Source organism: Schistocerca piceifrons, chromosome 5 (genome assembly GCF_021461385.2).
Source record: "Schistocerca piceifrons isolate TAMUIC-IGC-003096 chromosome 5, iqSchPice1.1, whole genome shotgun sequence".
Taxonomy (NCBI): domain Eukaryota; kingdom Metazoa; phylum Arthropoda; class Insecta; order Orthoptera; family Acrididae; genus Schistocerca; species Schistocerca piceifrons.
In genome coordinates this window covers 437375499-437393385 of record NC_060142.1, presented here as the reverse complement: position 1 = coordinate 437393385, position 17887 = coordinate 437375499, and the positions used below count along the sequence as shown (strand labels likewise).

At 44.3% G+C, this 17887-nt stretch overlaps 1 protein-coding gene across 1 annotated transcript in view; it reads left to right on the top strand.

Moving 5' to 3' along the window:
* Nucleotides 1–17887, top strand: part of LOC124799063 (proline-rich protein 36-like) — a 488916-nt gene that overhangs the window by 154294 nt on the left and 316735 nt on the right. Inside the window, exon 2 of the mRNA XM_047262601.1 lies at nucleotides 1838–2026. Coding sequence (XP_047118557.1) covers nucleotides 1849–2026 — 178 coding nt within the window. The 5' untranslated portion in view covers nucleotides 1838–1848. The remainder of the gene's footprint in view (nucleotides 1–1837; nucleotides 2027–17887) is intronic.

Below are 17887 nucleotides of genomic sequence, written 5' to 3'. Positions count from 1 at the left end.
CCCACTTCCTTTCCCAAACACACTCCAACGAAAAGCAAACATTTGTCAAATCCGAATGTAGGCTTCACTTCATCGTTTTAACATGGCTCACTACATATTAAAGTTAAAAATTGAACTATCCCCGGAAGATTCAGAATTTACTACTCAAGAAAAGATGGCAGCCAGACTCCACTTATCATACGTCAGTTGGACAGCCCCTTGTGGACTGAGAACAGGGATCTCTACACGTAGGGACGACGTCGTGATACGTGGTTAGACAAATACTACTACGAAAAAACCCAGACTTTGGAAAATTTTGTCCACTGCGCAAATGTAGACGATGTTGTGAGTCAATGAGATACTATTGAACTAAAATACACAATCTAAGGAGCCGTTGAATATTGGAAAGCAGAAATTTAGTGCACTCTAAAGTAGCTACTTGTCTTCCATCCCTACTCTTTGATTGATTCTAAACCTTCATCATGAAGAATGCTAAAAACTGGATGTAAGAAGTGTGAGTCAACGAGATATGATTGAACTAAATGACACAATCTAAGGAGCCGCTGAATATTGGAAAGCAGAAATTTAGTGCACTCTAAAGAAGCTACTTGTCTTCCATCCCTACTCTTTGATTGACTCTAAACCTTCATCATGAAGAATGCTAAACCTGGATGTAAAAATTAGGATTTATTTATACAGTCACCAAGGCTCCTGGGTTTGCCTTTCAAAAAAAGACTTTCGTCGGCTGAAAAGTGTAGCTAGCCACTACTACTGAACGTTATCCACTATGTGGGAGGAGTGAGAGGGATGAAATAATAATTCAGAAAAAAACTTGCTAACATCACAAATATTTCAGTTTTTCTTTTTTTTTAGTCAACAGTCTTTTGAGAGGATTGATATGGAACGCCACGGATTCCAGTTTAACTCACGAATAATATCCCGTGGTGCACTGCTGTGGATCCTTTCTTCCCACTGCTCTGGAGACCGTTGGTACATGGCGGAGTGCTAAGAATTTTCAGATTATGGAGAATTTGTGAGCTGTGGAGAATTTGCAGACTTTACAGGATTTGCGAACAGTGGAAAATTTGTGGACTGTTGTGAATTTGTGTACAGTGGAAAATTTGTGTACAGTGGAAAATTTGTGGACTGTTGTGAATTTGTGTACAGTGGAAAATTTGTGGACTGTTGTGAACTTGTGGACTGTGGAGAATTTGTGGACTGTGGAGAATTTGTGGACTGTGGAGAATTTGTGGACTGTGGAGAATTTGTGGACTGTGGAGAATTTGTGGACTGTGGAGAATTTGTGGACTGTGGAGAATTTGTGGACTGTGTAGAATTTGTGGACTGTGTAGAATTTGTGGACTGTGGAGACTTTGTGGACTGTGGAGACTTTGTGGACTGTGGAGACTTTGTGGACTGTGGAGACTTTGTGGACTGTGGAGAATTTGTGGACTGTGGAGAATTTGTGGACTGTGGAGAATTTGTGGACTGTGGAGAATTTGTGGACTGTGGAGAATTTGTGGACTGTGGAGAATTTGTGGACTGTGGAGAATTTGTGGACTGTGGAGAATTTGTGGACTGTGGAGACTTTGGAGAATGTGGAGACTTTGGAGAATGTGGAGACTTTGGAGAATGTGGAGACTTTGGAGAATGTGTGGAGCCTTCAGGGAGTCTGTGGGGAGTTTTGAGGGCGTGTGAAGAGTTCGAGGAGTGTGTGGAGTGTTTGAAGAGTGTGTGGAGAGTTTGAGGAGTGTTGATGGTATGCGTGGGGGAGAGCGTACTTTGGGGAGTATAAGGAGAGTTTTTTGGTGGTGTATGAGGCGAGTGTGGAGAGTACAAAGACCGTCATCTGTTGCAGGCGGGTGCAGCATGCGCCTGTTCCGCGGCCGGCGTAGCTCGGAGACGCCGTCGCCACAACCGCAGCCGCCCCCAGCCGGAGGGCAGCAGAATGGCGCCGACAGCCCGCCCCCAGGCACCGACTTCCAGACCGTCAAGGCGGTGCCAGCGCTCGTTCTCGAGGAAGCTGGCCCCCGCGAGGTCAAGAAGAGTGAGTACACTTGAATAAATGTATTTTTTTGCGGTTACTGTATATATTGAAAAGTAATATGAATATTTTAGAATAATTTTTACAGGAGCAGTTAATGGATTATTAAGCTACCAAATATATATATATATATATATATATATATATTTCGAGTTGTTAGCGGAAGACTGAGAATTTGGAAGTTACAGTGTTACTGCTTCCTAACCGAGAGTGACACTTGCTGAAAGGTATGGTGTGGCCACTCATAGCTCACAATTAGCCAGTCGTGACAGCTATTTAAGATCCGCTACTCTAAAAAACAACGATGATTTCATTACTTTCCCAACATAAATTGTCACTGTAGAGTTAACAAATATCTCCTATGACCATTAAGGAATAGTTGCAAGTGCTGACAGTAAGTAATATGCACACTGCACTGCAATAACAGAATCAATTACGGCTGGTTATATCTCTGTTGTCGTATGCATACCACGGTATCTTCAGTAATTGTCAGACAGGCTATTACATTTCTTTTAACATCAGCTCACTTTCTCAGCAACAAGAAAATTTAAATTCTTATTCATTTTCAAATATTCGATAAGAGAATGTATAACCTACTAACAGTTACAAGACTTTATGTGTCAAGACGTGCGGAATTGTTGTAGTTACATCCCTTTAAAGAATTTGAGAAGTACTTTTAAACGAATTTTTTACTTTTTCGCCGTTCGGGCTCAACATTGTACCACTTGTATTACAGTGGGAAGGTGCGGGAGAAGGTTATTACTCGTAATGTAGTTCGTTAGCCACTGCCCATTACAGTGATAACTGTGCACTAATTTTCCAGTCTATACCCTGAATAGCACATTCAACTTGTGTAGTAACACTTCCACTCACAGTAAATCGCTGTGTAACTTCGTTAATATTCTCCAGTAAGTTCTTTTTGCGAAGTCACAGCTCACATTACTAGACACTTTGACGAGCACAGTTTGAACTATTATCAACAGTTCCATTACTACAAAACCTATTTATAAATTCACTCTAGAACATTTACCACTTTTTATTTGCCAGAGTCAAGAGACAAGATCACTATGCAAAACTTTCGATATACGCTTCCTTCGCAACCCACTTGCAACAATACACTAGGTGTCCGTCCTAAGAGTCGTCAGACCAATTTTCTCTAGTGTTTTGAGAGATATATGCAATGTAGTTCTTGTGATGTGTAGCTGTAGTTACCCCAAACAAAGTCTGCTCTTCACGTCTTTCTTCCCACACCCAGTGTCGACGGAAAGCGTCGATTTGTTTCCCCTTACGAACAAAATTATTTTTTAAGCGTAATTTTACATGCACATTCGACAGAGCGGTTTCAGATTAGTGTAGTACAATAGTCGTTTCATCGATGTATGTTAACAGCGACCTTAAAAAACGAAGAATTATCGGTACACTAGCAACAACTCGGGTGCTGCCCTGTGTGCTACCGCCATGCAGAAGCGCTGCTCAGTCATTGCTGGAGTACTGTCTATTCTTCCTGTCTTAATGTGCATCTCAATTCGTTTCGATAAAACGAATATCACACTTCACTGATTTGAGATCGCTGTATCAAATGGGCACGTAAAATTCCACTTTAAAAATCATTTTGTTCATAGTGGGAAACAAACCAGCGCTTTCGTCCACACTGGGCTTCGCATGAATGTACTGATGAACAGTATTTGTTTGGGGTGCCTCCAGCTACACATTCCAAAATGTTAATTACAGATACCTGCCAAAACACAAGGTAAAATGCGTCCGACGATTCTTAGAAAGTACACCCTGTATACATTTTCTCACGGCTCCCGATACATATGCAGACAAGGGGCAACGAGTTTCAACAGATCCACGTCTCTCAAAGAATACAAAAGTAAACGGAAGTAAAGTATACAGAATATTGTCTCGAAACAATTTTCAATTAGTTGGTTACACATACAAATGATTTTACAGGTATTAATTTCATAATAGTGGAATTACAATCGGGAACGATTTGGTAATTTTATCGATTAGTCAACAAGTATCTCTAGTTTGCCTCATAACAATCCACAGAAATAAAGGTTCATCACAAGATTTTACAAACATCCAACATGTCTTGTGTTCATCACTACGAAGTTTAAAACCGTTATGTGGAAATAGGTAAAAAGAGCTCCAAAGGTATCTTCGTTACAGTGTGGTTGACAATATACCAAAATAATAATGGGAACAATTAAGACATACTTCTAATCAGCGACGCATCAGAAATAATAATTCAAACCAGATCAACAATAACTCCATAAAGTCCTATTTAAGAGACAGTGAGAGAGATAAAACTTTATTTCGCTGTAACTAATTGTGACAGCTTCGTCGTCATCTGGCAGGATTTAAAGAATTAAGAAGTGTATACCAAGCATCCATAATTAAAAAAATATGTTAGACAGGGCTGTTGAAACAAGTCGACTCGGTGTATGGCACGACGTCATCTAGCATCAAAACACGCCGCTAATATCAGTTGCATTACGAACGAATACACAACCACATCAAATTATTAAAGGAACAAATTGGAGATGTTAGGTCAACTACAGATGTCAGAGAGAATGTTCTACAGTAGTAATCTCATATTACTTTAACACTTCCATCAGGTCATTGCAAACTTGGATTTTATTCACGAGAATTCAGGTGCACCGATACAGATAAATAAATACGTATGTAAATAAACATGGGAGTCTGGAAATGTGGGACAAAATCGCTCCACATTTGCAAGTCTATTGGACGACATAATCACAAGCATACGTCTTGAGAAGTTGTCATGAAAGTAATCACAATAATGAACAACAAAAAACTTAAAGTGAGGACAAAATTATTGTATATGCAAAAAACTAAAGAAGGAAATAAGACGCTTTTAAATGGATACGTAAACACGATAAACAGCTCACTGTTTACATTAACACAAAAATTAGTAAAACAGCATCCCAACGGGTAACCATCAAAATAATACAACACTATCTCCTTTCCTCTTAAACTAATTTGACCCTTCCAAATAACATACAATCATCATCCATTTTTCCCCTCACTTAGTACCCCCCTTCCCTCTTTATCCACCCTCTCATAAATATTCTAGCCGTATCCAACATACTGTAACTCCTTACCACTGTCACTGTAATACCACTCTCCAACCGTCTTAACAACCGAGCGAAGTGGCCAAGTGGTTAGCACACTGGACCCGCAGTCGGGAGGACGACTGTTCAAACCCGCGTCCCGACATCCTGATTTGGGTTTTCCGTGATATCCCTAAATCGCTTCAGGCAAAGGCTGGGATTGTTCCTTTGAAAAGACACGCTCGACTTCCTTCCACATCCTCCCTTAATGTTTGGTCTCTTCCCCTGAATCAATCAATCGTCTTAATATCGTGTTTAATAATACGCAGTGTTTAATAAATAAGCTAGTCTGTCTCTTCTCTCCATTCACTGAGGAGAAGAAAACTGAAATGTGTCAGACAACGGGTTGGCAACACTTCTATACACAAACGAAGAAACGGACGTAAAGTTAACTAACACGTCTTCAGTCAAAATCGCCTCAGTTTACGTGATGACCATTTTAACTGACTGCCTGGAGTATTAATGAAATGTTGACATCATATGACACTCAGAAAACTAGGTCTGCGAAGTATGGAAAATGAAAAATTTCGTTGCTAGTACATGTCAAATTTTCGTAAGTGAAACAAAAGTGTTTCAACCTGTGGTTACATACCAGCAAGCACAGTGAACATCAATATGGACAAAACAGCTGCCATTGCTGTTTTATTAGTGCAAAATGATGAGAACTTGAAATACACTGAGATGACAAAAGTCATGAAATGGTGATATGCACAGTTAGATATGGCGGTAGTATCGAGTACACATGGTATAAAAAGGCAGTACATCGGTGGAGCTGTCATTTGCGCTCAGGTTATTCATGTGAAGAGGTTTCATACGTGATTATGGACACACGATGGAAATTAACAAGTAGGAACGCGGAGTGGTAGCTGGAGTTAGATGCCTGAGACATTCCATTTCGTAAATCGTTAGAGAAATCAGTATTCCGCTATCCACAACGTCAAGATTGTGCAGTGAATACCAGATTTCACGCATTACCTCTCATCACGGACAACGCAGTGATCGACGGCCTTCACTTAAAGACTGAGTGTATCGGCGTTTGCGTAGAGTTGTCAGTGTTCACAGCAAGCAACAATGCACGCGAGAAACGTAGAAACCAGTACTGGACGCACGACGAATGTATCCGATTGGACAGTGCGGTGAAAAGTGGCGTTAATGGGCTATGGCAACAGTCGACGGACGCGAGTGCCTTTGTTAACAGCACGACATCGCCTGCAGCGCCTCTGTTGGGCTCGTGTCCATATCAGCTGGACCCTAGATGATTGAAAAACGGTGGCCTGGTTAGGTTAGTCCAGATTTCAGTTGGTAAGAGCTGATTACAGGGTTCGAGTGTGGTGCAGACCCTATGAAGCCATGAACCTAAGTTGTCAACAACGCACTGTGCAAGCTGGTGGTAGCTCAATAATAGTGTGGGCTGTGTTTACGTAGAATGAACTGGATCCCCTGGTCCAATTGAACAGATCGTTGACTGGAAATGGTTATGTTCGGCCACTTGGGTACACCATTCATGGACTTCATGTTCCCAAACAACGATGTCATGTCACTGGGGTACAATTGTTCGTGATTTGTTTGAAGAGCATCTTGGACAATGCGAGGAATCATTTGGCCACCCAGGTCGCCCGACATGAACCCTTTCGAACATTTATGTGACGTAATCGAGAGGTCAGTTCATGTACAACATCCTGCAACTGCATCACTTTCGCAGTTAAGGACGGCTGTAGAGGCTGCGTGGCTCATAATTTTGCAGGGGATTTCCAACGACTTGTTGAGTCTATGCTTTATTGAGTTGCTACACTACGCAGGTCAAAAGGAGGTCCGACACTATATTAGAAGGTATCCAATGTTTTCTGTATCCTCACTGTATTTACAATTTATGGTAATCCACTGAAGCAGTACTTTATGTAAAAGGCGAAACGAGTCTTGAAGATCAGACATCAAAATTGCGTCGAGAGAGGTCCTCTCATTTTTAAACACGTGTTTTACATGAAAATTGCGAAGTATGTATCAGTCTGCGTACGGATGTGTGTGTGTGTGTGTGTGTAACTCGATGGCCGCTTCCGAGGAGTAACTGAGCACGGACAATTTCAATGTCAGTAGTGCTGGAGAAGATGACTGCAGCAGAGCAAAGTGACGCTGCTTTAAAGACCGCTTTAAAGGCCGCGAGTCTCGCTTGGCTTGGCCTCCAGCAAGGTCAGCCGGTGCGGACGGTAGCGGCAGGACTGGCGCACACTGCACACAGCAGACGGTAGACAGAAGTCGCTAGGTGGCACTTTGCCATCCCTCCCAGCGCACCAGGACATGAATAATTCGCAGGGAGCGCCCAGACATCGTGCTCGCACGCACCACGCCCTCTCGGAGATCATCGGCGTCGTGCCAGCTGCCGCCACACTTTGTCCTCGGCTCGCCTGACGCCGCTCTGACCGCGGTGCCGCTGCTTTGTTGTCTGAGACGCCACCTCCACAGCGTGGCGTAATCACCATTACACCTCGGCACCTCAGGAAACTATGCTTGGATTCGTAACCGCGTGAGGTGCGGGGCTGTGGAAGGGAGTTGTGCGTGGTGGCAGCAATGTTGTGAAGAGCAATCTGTCAGTAATTTAGTCGCGGTGGTCAGCGATCATTTCTCTCGATGGACCTAATTAATGCTACAGCATTTCTGCTGAGGTCCTTCTGTTTGTCGTCGCTACTGCTGTCACCCTACAGACGTACTTTACTCCACTACTGGCCATTAAAATTGCTACACCACGAAGAAGACGTGCTACAGACGCGAAATTTAACCGACAGGAAGAAGATGCTGTGATATGCAAATGATTAGCTTTTCAGAGCATTCACACAAGGTTGGCGCCGGTGGCGACACATACAACGTGCTGACATGAGGAAAGTTGCCAACCGATTTCTCATACACAAACAGCAGGTGACCGGTGTTGCCTGGTGAAACGTTGTTGTGATGCCTCGTGTAAGGAGGAGAAATGCAAACCATCACGTTTCCGACTTTGATAAATGTCGGATTGTAGCCTATCGCGATTGCGGTTTATCGTATCGCGACATTGCTGCTCGCGTTGGTCGAGATCCAATGACTGTTAGCAGAATATGGAATCGGTGGGTTCAGGAGGGTAATACGGAACGGCGTGCTGGATCCCACCGCACTCGTATCACTAACAGTCGAGATGACAGATATCTTATCCGCATGGCTGTAACGGATCGTGCAGCCATGTCTCGATCCCTCAATACAACCATCTGCACGAACAGTTCGACGACGTTTGCAGCAGTATGGACTATCAGCTCGGAGACCATGGCTGCGGTTGCCCTTGACGCTGCATGACAGACAGCAGCGCCTGCGATGGTGTACTCAACGACGAATCTGGGTGCACGAATGGCAGAACATCAATTTTCGGATGAATCCAGGTTCTGTTTAGAGCATCATGATGGTCGCATCCGTGTTTCGCGGCATCGCGGTGAACGCACATTGGAAGCGTGTATTCGCCATCGCCATACCGGCGTATCACCCGGCGTGATAGTATGGGGTGCCATTCGTTACACGTCTCGGTTACCTCTTGTTCGCATTGATGGCATTTTGAACAGTGGACGTTACATTTCAGATGTGTTACGACCCATGGCTCTACCCTTCATTCGATCCCTGCGAAACGCTATATTTCACCAGGTTCAGCAGGATATTGCACGGCCACATGTTGGTACGGGCCTTTCTGGATACAGAAAATGTTCGACTGCTGCCCTGGCCGGCACATTTTCCAGATCTCTCACCAATTGAAAACGTCTGGTCAATGGTGGCCGAGCAACTGGCTCGTCACAATACGCCAGTCACTACTCTTGATTAACTGTGGTATCGTGTTGAAGCTGCATGGGCAGCTGTACCTGTACGCGCCATCAAAGCTCTGTTTGACTCAACGCCCAGGCTTATCAAGGCCGTTATTAAGGCCAGAGGCAGTTGTTCTGGGTACTGATCTCTCAGTATCTATGCACCCAAATTGCGTGAAAATGTAATCACACGTCAGTTCTAGTATAATATATTTGTCCAATGAATACCCGTTTATCATCTGCATTTCTTCTTGGTGTAGCAATTTTAATGGCCAGTAGTGTACTTCGACGTATCACTTCGGAACCAAGTGGCATACGCAATTCATGTTTAGTTTTGAGACATTCTCTAACTATTGCCAGTCGTACGTCTTCCAATCTTTGAATTTACCATCATATTTTTTCCTTTGTGTCGCCCTCTCATATCAAATAAGTTACTGCCTCATATCGTAATAAATCTACTCGCGTTTCCGAAAGACACTACAACGCATGGTGGAGTGTATATTGAACCAACACTACCGAATCTACGCTGAGGTTTCATTACGTAAGACGCACAAGTCGTCCAATGCCTCGACCATTTCGCAACACACAGATAGGGACATTGTGGCTTCGTAGACTTTCCCGGAGTAATAAGTCTTGAAAGTCTCCTCGGGTTTGCTGTCCGATCCTATAATCAACTTGGTTCAATATTTCGACGATCCATCTGTCCGCCATCTTCAGGAGCATATTGTTGCTGCTGCTGAGTCCCACTAAAAACTGGTGCCAAGGCTGCAAATTGCCCTCTGTAGGCCTCTATAAGTTTCGCAGTTGCTGCCCTCCAAGACTAGGCTGACGGCGCCTCCCAGAGTTTTGATGCGGGATAGTAAAGGGTTCCACGTCCTGCTAAGAGAAAAACCATTGCCTCTATTAATCAAATTGTCTGCCAACCTAATTCCAATAGCCTCTTCAAAAACGCTGTACCAAAAATCGGAAGTGTTTGCAAGTATAACAGTCTCTTCAAAATTCGTACTGTGCCCCTCGTTAAAGCAATGTTCTACTACCGCCGATTTTTCCGGCTGTTGTAGCCTCGTATGACGGCGGTGTTCCACGCACCTATCCCGAACTGTTTGAATCGAAAAGCAATGTAAGCCTTCCCCCACGGACATGGAATTTTATACATGCGAGACTTCTTAAGTCCCAAATCGTCTTTCACAGAGCCGAGTAGTGTTATAACTTTGGAAGGTGGCCGGAACATATCCTGATTTTAAAACTCTTTAAAATTCTTCCAATTTCAAGCGATACGACATAAGGATTAAATGTCACAGATCCATGCTTCTCTTCATACATCTCTGTATATGGCCTAAACTCCGTAGTCCGGCGAATCTGCTTCTAACGGTATTCATTGTCCTTCAAAACAGCCATCAATTATGCAAGTTCTTGGTTTTTTTTTTTTTTTCGATCGGGCACTTTCAGTTCAGTCTCAGTAAGCCGCACTTGATAATAACACGACCACTGTGAAAGCGATATGCTCGAAAGAAGGTTAGTTGAAGCACAGTGGAAAAGCGCAGTGTACCATGTGACATTCGACCCGTTAACGTCACTCTGCTGCGTTTGTCTGTAGCGTCGCGTAGATATTTAGTGTTGGTTATCATGTTACTTTAAGTATGCTGAAGATATTTAGCCGCTACTGTGTCCATCATAAGAGAAGCAGGTTAAATACCAAAAGTACACTGTCTCATCAAAATAGCCGGACATCCGCATGTAATGCAGAATTGACGACTAGACGCCACTGGAGATGGACCCACAATATGAAAGGAGACGGGGAGTACTGTGTTGTTAGTAGAGAATCAGTAAGAACAAAATGTATCCATCAGGAGAACTCAACGACTTCGAAAAGCACTAGTCATTGGGTACACCTGAGTAAAAAATCCATCAGGGATATTTCAGCCCTACTACAGCTTCAATATTCTGAACGTGGTTCCACTTCAGCAAAGGTTACAAAATAGCAGGTGAACAAGATAGCCAACCCCGTTGCAATAGCCGGCCGCGGTGGTCTCGCGGTTAAGGCGCTCAGTCCGGAACCGCGCGACTGCTACGGTCGCAGGTTCGAATCCTGCCTCGGGCATGGATGTGTGTGATGTCCTTAGGTTAGTTAGGTTTAAGTAGTTCTAAGTTCTAGGGGACTGATGACCACAGAAGTTAAGTCCCATAATGCTCAGAGCCATTTGAACCCGTTGCAATAAATGGTGGTATTCAGTTAACCTTAACCGTGGTTTCAATGGATTTAAATCCGTCTTCAGAAAGACAAGAAACGGACTTCATATTAGCAAACAGCCAGTTAGTAAAGCAATCTAACGTCTCCACATAAAATGCGTCGCCTTCTCAAGTCACCATGTAGCTCTTAACATGTCTGGCATTTTACGTGATCGATTTCATTAATGTGACAAGCCCTTGACTTTAGACGCCTTACCTTTTGCAAATGCATGTACAGATCGTTGTCGACGCTTTTCATGTGAGTCAGCCGAAGGAATCACGCGAGAGTTCCAAAGTGCTAAGAACAGTCCAGCTAGTTCAGTGGTCGTTCGTAGGGAGATAAAAAGATTCAGGTACAGTGGCCGAGAAGCTTTCATAAGCCACACACTTCCCCCTAGTCAGTGCTAAGTGACGCATGATGGCAAGTAAACAGTGACGCCGCTGGACGGTGGATGCCTAGAAACGAATTATTGGAGTGATGGATCATGCTATGCCCTAGGGCAGGATTTGGGTTTGGTGAATGTCTGGAGAACGTTACCTGTCATCAAGTCTAGCGCCGACAGTGAAGTGTTGAGGAGGTGATTGGTGTTACGATACGGAGACGTTTCTGGTAGTTAGCGTGTGGTCCTGTGATTGCGCTTAAGGAAACGCTAAACATGGAAAGATATGGACACTTTTTAGAACACTGATAGTGCGTGCAGTAGAGGAACAGTTCGAGGACGTTTCTATTGGCATGGCAATGGGCTCTGTCATGAAACAAAATACGCGAGGCAGTGATTCCTGGACAATAACATTTCTGAAATGGACTGATCTGCCCAGGGCCTCGACCTCAACCCAATGGAACACCCTTAAGTTGAGGTAGAACGTCGACTCTCGAGGTAGAACAGGCTAGCATTCCTCTACAGACATTCAGAAACTTCACTGAAACTGTACCAAGTAGAGTACAAGCATTCACAAAGGCGAAGGGTGTACACGTAGTAATGTCCACTAATAGGTATCTAGGTGTTTTTGATTAGATAGTTATTACCGTAAGATGTTACAGTGTGAGTTTTACAAGTAAACATTTCTGGAACGAGTCAGAGTAGAAACAGTGGTGCAATGAGGTGTTTACCCCAGCGTTGCCAGTTATTTGAGCAGGCAACGGCTGGTGCGCGTTGTGAGAAGTACAGGCAGAGAGGAGGAAGCCGAAAATTATTCTCCGTCTGTCTCTGTGCAGAGCACATCACGCACCCACCTTTTTACTTGTATATCACGTATAACACGAGACTTCTTCCAAAACCGACACGCTACTCGTTGCTGCTTTCGTCGTCCACCATGGCAATGCATTCCTAACTTAAACAGCAAAGTCCATGTAGATTAGCGGAAATTTTGGTACGATTCAATTACTTCGTATGCCTCTCGTTACAGGAATCCCTACACAGGGACGAAGGTATCACTTATTTGAATCATTGGACCACGGATCTCGTTCACATGCTTTTGGTAATCTCGCTTTTTGAAAAACCCACTTGCGAAAAAGACCAAATGTTGTGTGACCAAGGAAGTAGGGAATTGGGCCAACACTAACCAATGCAATGTTCTGGAAACTCCAAGTCGTATGCAGGGCTCTTCCGTGGTGATATTTATATCAATCTGAGCTAAGGGACCCCAGTCCGGAAACAGAGCGCTCAAACTAAGGGACCCCATTGACGATCCCTCATCATGACGTACGGAATTTGCACTAAATATTCCCCCAATATCCCCAGATACTTTTCTCTGTTGATGGACTAGTAACAACACATTTAGCTTGGTGTCAGAGAGACCGAACGTTATCTCTGATACAATAATAATGAAATCCATTTACATGCAAAAGTTCCACAAGAGTTTTACAAAATGGCATCTCCCAGCGTTAATGCACGCATGGCATCGTCACACAGAGCTCTCTCGTATCCGTTCTAATATCCTTGGTGCCGTTTGAACAATGTCACAGAAGTCTTGTCTGGCGATCATCTTCAGTCTCGACAGGCGTCATGTGCACAAGACTTTTCACATGGCCCCACAAGAAGTTCTGATCCAGGTGTCCACGAATCATCAGTCCAAAGTGAGGTAGGAGTCCATCATGTTGGAAACTAAGTGCTCGTCGGGAGCCTTCAGTCCAAAGTGAGGTGGGGCTTCATCATGATGTAATCGAAGCGCTCGTCAGGATTGTCCACCCTACAATCTTATCTAAACGGCACCGGAGAGGCGCTGCAAGACGATGTCATGTGTTGGCAAAGGCACCCGCATCTGTCTTCTGCTGCCATAGCACACGTCACGCCGCACTTCCCTAATGAGTACGTTCGTTGTACGTCCCACATTGCTTTCTGCGTTTATTTCACGCAGTGTTACTTGCCAGTTGGCACTGACAACTCTACGCCAACGGCGCTGCTCTCAGCCGTTAAATGAAGGCCTTCTGCCACTGGAACGCCTGGAATTTTATATCCTCGGCACATTGTTGACACTGTGAGTCTCAGAATATTGAATTCCCTAACTATTTCCGGAATACGACTATCTCCAAAATTCCGCGTTCAAAATTTGTTAATTTGCCTCGTACGGTCATAATCACGTCGGATACCTTATCATATGAATCACCTGAGTACAAATGACAGCTTCGTCAGCGCACTACCCTTCTACATCATCTACACTACTGGCCATTAAAATTGCTACACCACGAAGATCACGTCCTACAGAAGATAAATTTAACCGACAGAAAGAAGATGCTATGATATGCAAATGATTAGCTTTTCAGAGCAGTCACACAAGGTTGGCGCCGGTGGCTACACCTACAAAGTGCTGACATGAGGAAAGTTTCCAACCGATTTCTCCCACACAAACAGCAGTTGACCGGCGTTGCCTGGTGAAACGTTGTTGTGATGCCTCGTGTAAGGAGGAGAAATGCAAACCATCACGTTTCCGACTTTGATAAAGGTCGGATTGCAGCCTATCGCGATTGCGGTTTATCGTATCGCGACATCGCTACTCGCGTTGGTCGAGATCCAATGACTGTTAGCAGAATATGGAATCGTTGGTTTCAGGAGGGCAATACATAACGCGGTGCTGGATCCCAACGGCCTCGTATCACTAGCAGTCGAGATGACAGGCATCTTATCCGCATGGCTGCCACGTCTCGATCCCTGAGTCAACAGATGGGGACGTTTGCCAGACAACAACCGTCTGCACCAACAGTTCGACGACGTTTGCAGCAGCATGGACTATCAGGGCGGAGACCACGTCTACGGTTACCCTTGACGCTGCATCACAGACAGGAGCGCCTGCGATGGTGTACTCAACGACGAACCTGGGTCCACGAATGGCAAAACGTCATTTTTTCGGATGAATCCAGGTTCTGTTTAGAGCATCATGATGGTCGCATCCGTGTTTGGCGACATCGCGGTGAACGCACATTGGAAGCGTGTATTCGCCATCGACATACTGGCGTATCACCCGGCGTGATGGTATGGGGTGCCATTGGTTACACGTCTCGGTCACCTCTTGTTCGCATTGATGGCACTTTGAACAGTGGACGTTACATTTCAGATGTGTTACGACCCGTGACTCTACGCTTCATTCGATCCCTGCGAAACCCTACATTTGAGCAGGAAAATGCACCACCGCATGTTGCAGGTCTTGTACAGGCCTTTCTGGATACAGAAAATGTTCGACTGCTGCCCTGGCCAGCACATTCTCCAGATCGCTCACCAATTAAAAACGTCTGGTCAATGGTGGCCGAGCAACTGGCTCGTTACAATACGCCAGTCACTACATTTGATGAATTGTGGTATCGTGTTGAAGCTGCATGGGCAGCTGTACATGTACGCGCCATCCGAGCTCTGTTTGACTCAATGCCCAGGCGTATCAAGGCCGTTATTATGCCCAGAGGTGGTTGTTCTGGTTACTGATTTCTCAGGATCTATGCACCCAAATTGCGTGAAAATGTAATCACATGTCATTTGTAGTGTAATATATTTGTCCAATGAATATCCGTTTATCATCTGCTTTTCTTCTTGGTGTAGCAATTTTAACGGCCAGTAGTGTATATATGTGCCTATCACTATCGCATGACTTTTGTCACCTCAGTGAATATTTTACGTGTGAATGTTCTAAATACTATTAGGTAGTGATGGTTCTGGCATGAATAAATAAAAAAATAGCGTGGAAAACTTACCATATAAACAATGTAGTACATTTGTTATGCATTTGTTTAAATGGTTCAAATGGCTCTGAGCACTATGGGACTTAACATCGGTGGTCATCAGTCCCCTACAACTTAGAACTACTTAAACTTAACTAACCTAAGGACATTACATACATCCATGCCCGAGGCAGGATTCGAACCTGCGACCGTAGCGGTCACGCGGTTCCAGACTGAAGAGCCTAGAACCGCACGGCCACACCGGCCGGCCTATGCGTTAGTTTTGGCCTTTGATAAATTCTACGATCATCCTTCAGAGATGGCCGCGTCATCTCTGTAGATGTTTACATTCTGACTTTCCATATGGCTTCAGTGTGAGATGTGGTAATATGACGACGCTCTGTGCGGTCTGAACACAGATTTGGAAGTGACGTCCCCACTGTTCCGTTGCCGCCTGATGTGAATCTGCTCGAACGGTGGAAACTGACCCGATGAACTTACGCGGCGCTGTTGCCATCGACGTAATGAGCAGCCAGACGGAAGCTGACTCCTTGCAGGCGCCGCGGCTCAGTAGCAACAAGAATGAAACAAAACCGAGGGCAGGCGTCGCCCTGTCCGATTAATCTCGCCGTCGCGGCGGCCACTTCATAACTTTTCGTCTCCCCTTTTTTATCCCGCGGCGGCAAAACATACATAATCCGTGGCCGTAATTAATATCGGGTGCGCGGCTCGGTATTTCAGACCGCGTAATTGGCCACCGGCCGTGCTCCACGGGGCGGTGCCCCCCTCCCCCTCCCCCTACTACTGTCGCCTTACTGCCGTCGCTTGTTCCGCAGACAGCCGGGACGTCGGACAAGTTAAAATGACGGAGAAACCTCTGGTACGGCGACTTGTGCATGGGAGGACTTGGGAGCATTTTCCCAGGAACTGGTATTTCGACACTATATGTGGGGTAAGTCCGGGAGAGACGGACCGCTGGGTGAGACACACCAGCGGTGTTTTTCACAAATGCGCCGCACCTGTCAAATGTGAGGAAAATCCTTTTGTGAGTGAACTTGGTGCAAAGTTTTGCTGTTATTTTCGTGTTGTTTCTGGAGAGAAATGTTTTCTAGTTAATATTAAGACTTAGTTTGCACAATGTCGATGTAGGTTTTTTGCTGTGAGTTTGACAAATGTGCAGGCATGAAACTAACCTAAGATCGTCAGTGAGTTAGCCACCAGCAGATAGAGTCGGTGTGTTCTGTTTCTCCCAGACAGTCGGGAGAGGTAGACCAATGTGATGGACCACTTGTTTTAATGTAATCTCCCGAATATGGCCGCAGCACCAGGCTATGCTTATTTGTCGGAAGATAAGTCTGCGCTAGCAAATGGAACGGTAGAATCTCATACATAGGCCAACCAACTACTTCAGAGCTTAACAGAAGACCTAGTGATCCCAGGCATATCAAAAGAACAGAGCTAGCTGCAAACGTTAAATTCTTTCACTAGCATAACTTGGTACTCCACTCGTATTAAACATAAAATTTCCAAGATCATCACTTCCATACTTAGTAGGGCTAAGCCAAAACAGACAAAACTTTTGTAAGAAATATCGTCTGTGCAGCTGGGTACGAGGGGCCCTCTGGCGGTCACGTTCCTCTAACAACTTCTCGCCTATGCGTAATTCTTGGGTTAGCGCTAACAGAGGGCGCTGATTACGTGTAGCAGTATGTTTTCTCTCATTGTGACTTCTTAAGCTATTTGCTTTATAGTTTTTATATTATTCCGTGCACCATGAAAGCTGTTTACTACTTATGCCATTTTCTAGAATATTGGAATCATACATTACATATATCTGATTGGCAATGCATATTTTCCTTCCTGTTAGTTAAATTGTGCACACAAAGAAGGATTTAGGGATTATTATTCGCTTTTAACGCAATTTTAGTAGTGTTTCATGTCTATATTATTATCTCTAAGAGTAACGGTTTGTCACCTAGACTTATAATACCCCTATTTAGTTCAAATGTCTGGTATTGATCTATAATGTAAATAACCGTGTATATATAATCTCATTTGTACTTGTTTGTACCATATAAATTGCTAATGTCTCACATTGTTTGTTTTATGCATGGTGTGTTGTATAGGGCCTGAAGATGGCGTTGACGCAAAGTCTAAAATAGTAGCCAAATAAATATGAAATCTTAAGTACAGCTGGAGGAGTTTCATTTTTAATAAAAATTATACCAGTTGCTGACCCATAATCATCCAAACTAAATATGGATGTATGAAGATAGTCATAATAATATTTGCAGTTTTTTTTCGGATAAGGAGAGTTAAGGTGATGTGGGGGAGAGGGGGGGGAGGTTTTAGTGCGTTTTCTAAATGGTTTAACGCGGCCCAACATGATTTACTCTATTGTTCCAATTTCTTCGCCTCAGAATAGCAGTCATGTCAAATTCAACTTGACTGAATTCGAGATAACATCATCAGAATTCGAGGTCCTCGTAATCACCAAATGCATAGCCGGCCGGTGTGGCCGTGTGGTTAAAGGCGCTTC